The sequence below is a fragment of the Salvelinus fontinalis genome, chromosome 9 (genome assembly GCF_029448725.1).
Source record: "Salvelinus fontinalis isolate EN_2023a chromosome 9, ASM2944872v1, whole genome shotgun sequence".
In the NCBI taxonomy this organism is placed as follows: domain Eukaryota; kingdom Metazoa; phylum Chordata; class Actinopteri; order Salmoniformes; family Salmonidae; genus Salvelinus; species Salvelinus fontinalis.
The window spans coordinates 50,630,171-50,636,432 of record NC_074673.1 but is presented as its reverse complement, the minus strand read 5'-3'; the positions used below and the strand labels follow the sequence as shown (position 1 = coordinate 50,636,432).

The 6,262-nt window shown below is 45.5% G+C and overlaps 1 protein-coding gene across 1 annotated transcript; it reads right to left on the bottom strand.

The window, feature by feature from the left end:
* LOC129862799 (retinaldehyde-binding protein 1-like) lies at positions 1 to 6,002 on the bottom strand. Its single transcript, XM_055934782.1, has 8 exons — positions 5,970 to 6,002; positions 5,097 to 5,140; positions 4,283 to 4,411; positions 3,738 to 3,942; positions 3,192 to 3,370; positions 2,236 to 2,394; positions 1,886 to 1,996; positions 1 to 743 (listed from the first exon to the last, which is right to left on the bottom strand). Exons 2-8 carry the CDS (start codon positions 5,106 to 5,108, stop codon positions 615 to 617), a joined length of 924 nt encoding a protein of 307 aa, XP_055790757.1. The 5' UTR covers positions 5,109 to 5,140; positions 5,970 to 6,002; the 3' UTR covers positions 1 to 614.
* Between the last annotated feature and the right edge of the window lie 260 nt (positions 6,003 to 6,262).

Sequence of the window (6,262 nt, the reverse complement as noted above, 5' to 3'; positions counted from 1 at the left end):
TTGAACTTGTATCCTTGAAATATATTATTTTGTTGTAGATTTCTCTGCATTTATTGTGTATTCCTTGCTAACCTATGTTTTGTGTTTTCCAAAGATTCTACAAGCCAAGGTGAACCGATTTGTCATCTTTAATTATATACAGTTTATTGTACACACAGTGGTGACGTGCTCATGCCTCTGCAGCAATTCAGAGAATTAAACCGCTCGTTCTTCTCCAAGCACAAACAAATGGAGACAGGGACTTTTTGGATTCCTGGCCTTCTATCACCGTGAGGTGGATAGAGCAAACTGGATCCTGCCAGGTTTAACTAGTACTAGCTGTCTGGGTCAGAGATGGGGTTAACACAAAGCACATCCCCACAGCACAGAGAAAAGCTCGATGGTTAGGGCTGTTAAGTAACCCAACATAAGGCCTGAGCCAGGCATGTATAGTCTCTGTGCTGTTGGGAGTGCTTTTGTAAGGTGTATTAATACTTCAAAACCGCTGGAAAACAAAGCCACACCCCTTTTTTCACACAGTTTTCTAAAGCCACACTTATGCTTTTTATTTCATTTTTTTTCTTTCTCCAGAGTCTGTCTGGCGATGTGTGTGTCTAGATGGGGAAGAGGGGTGTTCAGTCGAACAGCTTGGCTGCTATGGCTTTGCCGTCGTACTTGGAGTTCTTGCCGTCGAACTCGGAGGGCAGGATGTCCGCGTCAAACTCCTTGTAGTAGTTGTCCAGCTCGTCTCCGTGGACAAACACCTGATTTGGTAGACAGACAAACCTATTAACTAAAATATTCTCACCATATACACTCAGTGGCTAGCTTATTAGGTACACCCATCTAGTACCGGGTCAGACCCCCCCCCCTGCCTACAGGACAACTTGAATTCTTAGTGGCATGGAAACGTTGGTCATTTGGTATCAAGGGACTGAACTTGTGCCAGGAAAACATTCCCCACACCAGTACACCACCGCCACCAACCTGTACCATTTGACACCAGGCAGAATGGGTCCATGGACTCATGCTGCCTACGCCAAATCCGTACTCTGCCATCAACATGACTCAACAGGAACCAGGATTAGTCTGACCAGGAAATGTTTTTCCCACTCTTCAATTGTCCAGTGTTGGTGATTGCGTGCCCACTGGAGCCACTACTACTTGTTTTTAGCTGATTGGAGTGGAACCCGGTGTGGTCTTCTGCTGCAGTAGCCCATCCGTGACGAGGACCGGCGAGTTGTGAATTCCGAGACGCCGTTCTGCACACCACTGTTGTACTGCGCTGTTGTTTACCTGTTTGTAGTCCACCTGTTAGCTTGCACGATTCTTGCCGTTCTCCGTCGACCTCTTTCATCAACGAGCTGTTTTCGCCCACAGGACTACCGCTGACTGGATGTTTTTTGTGTGTCGCACCATTCTCTGTCAACACTAGACACTGTCTTGCGTTAAACGTCCACGAGGCCGCCTGTTTCTGAGATACTGGAACCGGCACACCTGCCACTGATGATCGTATGCTCAAAGTCGCATAGGCCACTCGTTTTGCCCAACATTCAATCGAACGGTAACTGAATGACTGGATGCCTGCTTTATATAGCAAACCACGTCCACGTGACTCAGTCTGTAGGAGCTAACAATTTTTGTGAACTGGGTGGTGTACCTAATAAACTGTCCACTGAGTGTTTTTCATTATTGTATTTACTGTTACCTGTATATTACATGTCGATTTAAGAACGGATTTACCTTCCTTACTTGTTGTTTTTTATCATGTTACTTCAGACATTTTCCCCATTTTTTTAAAATCCCAAGTTTTTGCCCACTACTTTCCCACCAACCTCTCACTATAAAAAGGCTCAATTTTAAAATGCATTCTTCCGTGTTCTTTCACAGGGCCTGCTTCACTCACTCTCTCCAGCAGCTTGCCCTTCATGAGGGGCTTGACCACGTTGTAGGTGGTGGTGAAGTACCAGGGTTGGTGGATGAAGTGGACAGCCTTGAAACGGGCAGGGAAGGAGTCCTGATACACACAAGAGGAACAGCGGTTCAATTCATTACAGATCTCACCACCACTATGACCATAAATAATCATCCTCATACGAGTAACGGAAAGGAAAACTATAATTGTTGCGCTACAACAAAGTTCAGCGCATTAGAGCCGGGACGATAACCCGAAAATTATATATTTTGAAATCCATTATTTTGTATCATAAGGTAATGTGCTGTTTACTATTCCTTTGGAATGTGTGTGAAAGTGACCTGCAACATGTCCACCATCTTCTTGAGCTCAGTGGGTTTGATGCCTGAGGCCTGCTGCATGGTGAAGCCCTTGAAGTTCTCAATGATGCAGAAACCGTTGATCTGAGTCTCCTCGTTCTCCAGCAGGCTCTCCAGGATTACACAGTAGGCACGCAAGATCTGATGAGCACACACATACACACATAGTCAAATGTGCGCAGACACACACACACACACACACGTTTGAAGCACACACCCGTTGACACTTCTGTTGTCAACATGACGAGGAATGGGAAAAAGGGCCAGCACTCACTTGATTATGATTATCAATAGTAGGAGCTTTGTTTTTAATTCTCTCTCATAGCAACATGACTCAATAGACTGACCACACTGGCATACGTTACGGCCAGTGTGTGGTCTATTAAGTAATATTGCTATGAAAGAGAATTAAAACTAAGCATCTATTATTGCAAATCGTAATCAAGTGAGTGCTGGCCCTTTTTTTGTATTTTTACATGATTTATTTTTGGTTCCAAGCAACCTTTTTACCTGTACACAGATTTGTATTTATTTATTTTTTCAGATTTTGAGCACATTCTTTTCCCATGTTGAGTGTGACAGAAGCCCTTGATAACCACAGATCTCATGAGCCAATTCAAATTATTATTATCATGGGATGATTTCAATGTTCAATAACTCCCATTTGACAACCATTACTGTATATCTATGAAAATGTTGGTCCTGTCATGTTTTTAGTGCCGTGCGGGGACCACCAATGTTTAGATTTTTATTTATTTAACTAGGCAAGTAAATTAAGAACAAATTCTTATTTACAATGACTTGTTGCCTTGTCGGCTCGGGGATTCGATCCAGCAACTTTTCGGATACTTGCCCAACGCTCTAACCACTAAGCTACCTGCCGCCCCCAATGTATCTCAAATGTGTGCATTGTGGGGACCCAGGTCCCCGGTAGTCACCTCATCGAAGGTGATCTCTTCGTAATCCCAGTTCTCGATGTTGAAGAGCAGAACGATGCGGCCGTACTTGTCTCTGCTGGACAGGATGCCTGGGTAGCCGGCCTCGATGGTGCTGCGGACAGCCTCCGGGGTCAGGTTTTCGAACAACTCCGGGTAATCCCTCCTGAAGCGCACGTATCCTGAACGCAGACACAGGATCATCAAGATCAGATATAGTCAGGCCAAGTTAGGAGTTAAGCATAAAGGAACTTCAACAGACGCTTATGTTGTTTGGTTAGGTTTAACATTTCGTTCCAAATCCACTGTTTAGAATGATCATGTGCACAATAGCATGGATTCCTTAGCCTGGTCCCAAATCTATTCGTGCTCTCTTGCCAACTCCAACAGTACTTAGCTATACAGCAACAGATTTGGGACCAGGCTATAGCTGCCTGTCCTTTTAAGATAAAGCATTTATAACACATGACATCAGCTTCAATGAAATAGACCGAAAACGTGCTCACTAAACTTCACTGACATACAGTACAGTAGTTTGTGGGGACCCACCCTTCATTAGGTCGAAGGCTCGGGGCACGTCGTATTTCCTGGCTCGAATGAAGCGGACCAGCATGCCGTCGGGCTTCTCTCCAAAGGTTTCCAGCACCCCTTTGGCCAGGTCGTCCTCAGCCTCTGCCTTCTCCTTGATGATTCCCCTCAGCTCCTTGACTGCCAACGCCCGCTTTTCGTCTGTCTCGTTCAGCTCATCCTTGGCCTGTAGGGAACCATCAAAGCATCAGTCAGTCAAACTCAGATGAGGTCTACAACCTCAGAACTGAAGAGCAGCTATATTTTTTTTCCAGATGATTGTGCTATGTGTGGCATCTACACAGTATGATGTCATGCTTGTCCTTGTAATTTGCCTTTGCAAAGAAATAGCTCTTTTGGGGAAATTTAAGATACAATTAAGTGTTCTTGTTTTTGAGACCAGAGAGCGTTTGTACAGGTAGTCTGGACTCCAGTTGAACTCGACACATGATTTGTGGTTGCACTTGAGTTTATGGTAGGGCTTATGATGTGAAGTGAATTTACAGTGTGAGCAAGTGACCGCAGACCTTCTGCACGGTGTGGTCAGGCAGTTTGGCGCAGGGTCCGAACACGGGACCGTGGTCCTTGACCGTGAGGCGCTCCAGCTTGGCCCTGAGAGCCTGCTCTTCTTCCGACACCATGCGGAACGTTCCACTCTGGGGAGAAGAGGGGTGGATGACCTCACAACCATGACTTGCCAACAAAAACTCCATTTGCTCGCAAGACTACCAAATAGCTACCTTACGAATGAGGTTTAATCCAGGGCGTACGCCAATCTACAATCCAAAAGGAGGCCTCTATCAATGGGCTTTAGTATTAGCATGAGTTAATCTCCCTCACATGAGCACAGTAAAGCCTGGTTAACCTGGGCTGAGATCTGCTTAGAGGTTAATGCTAGCAATTGACAGCATCCAGCGCTAATGTGCCTGAGAAATGTTGAGCTGACATTGTCCATGGCACAGGAAGTTATGACGTTTGAGTCAACGTTCCCTGATGGGTGGACTGTCTGGCGGCCATATTGAGTGTCATTCTATTTCTGCTGTTTGAGTAACCCTACTATGGGAAGTGATGGAAGAACATGATGACACAATAAGCCTATCTATTGTGGATTGCATCCTCCGAAGGAACACGATGATGCACTCTGTTTTCTGCTCATCACTGGGTGAAAAATAACATTTCTCAAAACTGACTCTCAAGCTCAATGTCGCTACATTCGTCGTTCCCCAGACTTGTTACGTTTGACCATTGATCTGCGATACAAACACCACTGAATGGCTTGAGTAATTACAGTGCAGCATCTAAGCCTGTTGCATACAAAGAGAGGAGCTTAGAGGTACTTACGACGACAGCCATTTCTTTAGTTGTTTAGAGCAGCTTTGTACCCACTGGAAAATAAGAGGCATTTAATTATTCACAATTGGAGAATTGATTGGATTCCAGGAAAACATCAAAATAAACAATTCACGTATTGTACTCCAGGTTTAAACTCACTCCATCTTAACCCACCAGCATTTGTAACGCTTCAGATTGTGTGCCTTATTTGTCCGTTATCTGAATTAACAAAATGTCTGATTCTGTGTATTCTCTTATATAGCAGGATGTATCAAATAAAAACACCAGACTCAATCATGATATCACTGACACAATAGCACAGTTGTATGGACAGGGTCAGGCGTGGGTCAGCCACTCAATTCGGAGAAACTGTACAACTGATCCCATAGTGCATTCAGATCATCGGAGCAACCATCAAAGCTTCCCTCAAACTTCTGTCTTGAGTCAGCTAGAGAGCTCTGCGAAAGCACTGGACTCCATTGCTATTCAGAGCTACGGGCAATGGGTTCTTAAGTCCTCCGCTAGGCACAAGAAGGAAGCTGAAACATTCCGCCTGTCCACATTTGAGATATGGTCTATGAACCACAAAGTATTCAAATCTCTCGTGTTTAGCAGATTTAACCCCGCAGCGTTCAACAACGAAACCAGCATACAAGGACATGGGAGTAATATGTCATGAAATACCAATCATTTTTCACTCCTTCCTCCTGAGCAAAGAAACTTCCTAATTTGGGCTCCAATCCAGCAACACTCCACTGGGTCCATCAGAACTGCCAAACCCCCAGCAGGATTTGGAATGCACCACCCCCTGGGTGTGAGGGAGATGGGTCACAGTGGGTACCCCACATCGGAGGCTTCCGGATCGGGGAGATCGAGCCTTACCTGGGGAGGGAGGAAGCTGGGCGCTGTCGAGAGTCTGTGTGGAGCAGGACGGCCAGGCCCTACCATTTGTAGCGTCAGGATTGGTGTCGTCACACTGGATTACGCCCATCAGATTTCTCTGATAATCAGCATAAAATGGAAAGGAGGGAAGGACAGAAGAGGGCAATGATGCTGAGCCAATCGAAGAAGAGGTGGGGTTAGGGTGGGCTAGAGTGACGTGGGTGACGGTAGGGGTTGCTGTGAGGTGAGATGTAATGGTAGGGATACACTTTTAGGTTAGAGGTGGTTTGGGG

Bases quoted from the DNA above. Each gene is read 5' to 3' on its own strand.
- LOC129862799 (XM_055934782.1), bottom strand. The intron at 3,371-3,737 runs GTGGGTCCCCAC...GTCTGCGTTCAG, and splicing joins AGCCTTCGACCTAATGAAGG to GATACGTGCGCTTCAGGAGG. The intron at 1,997-2,235 runs GTCACTTTCACA...TGTGTGTATCAG, and splicing joins AGATGGTGGACATGTTGCAG to GACTCCTTCCCTGCCCGTTT.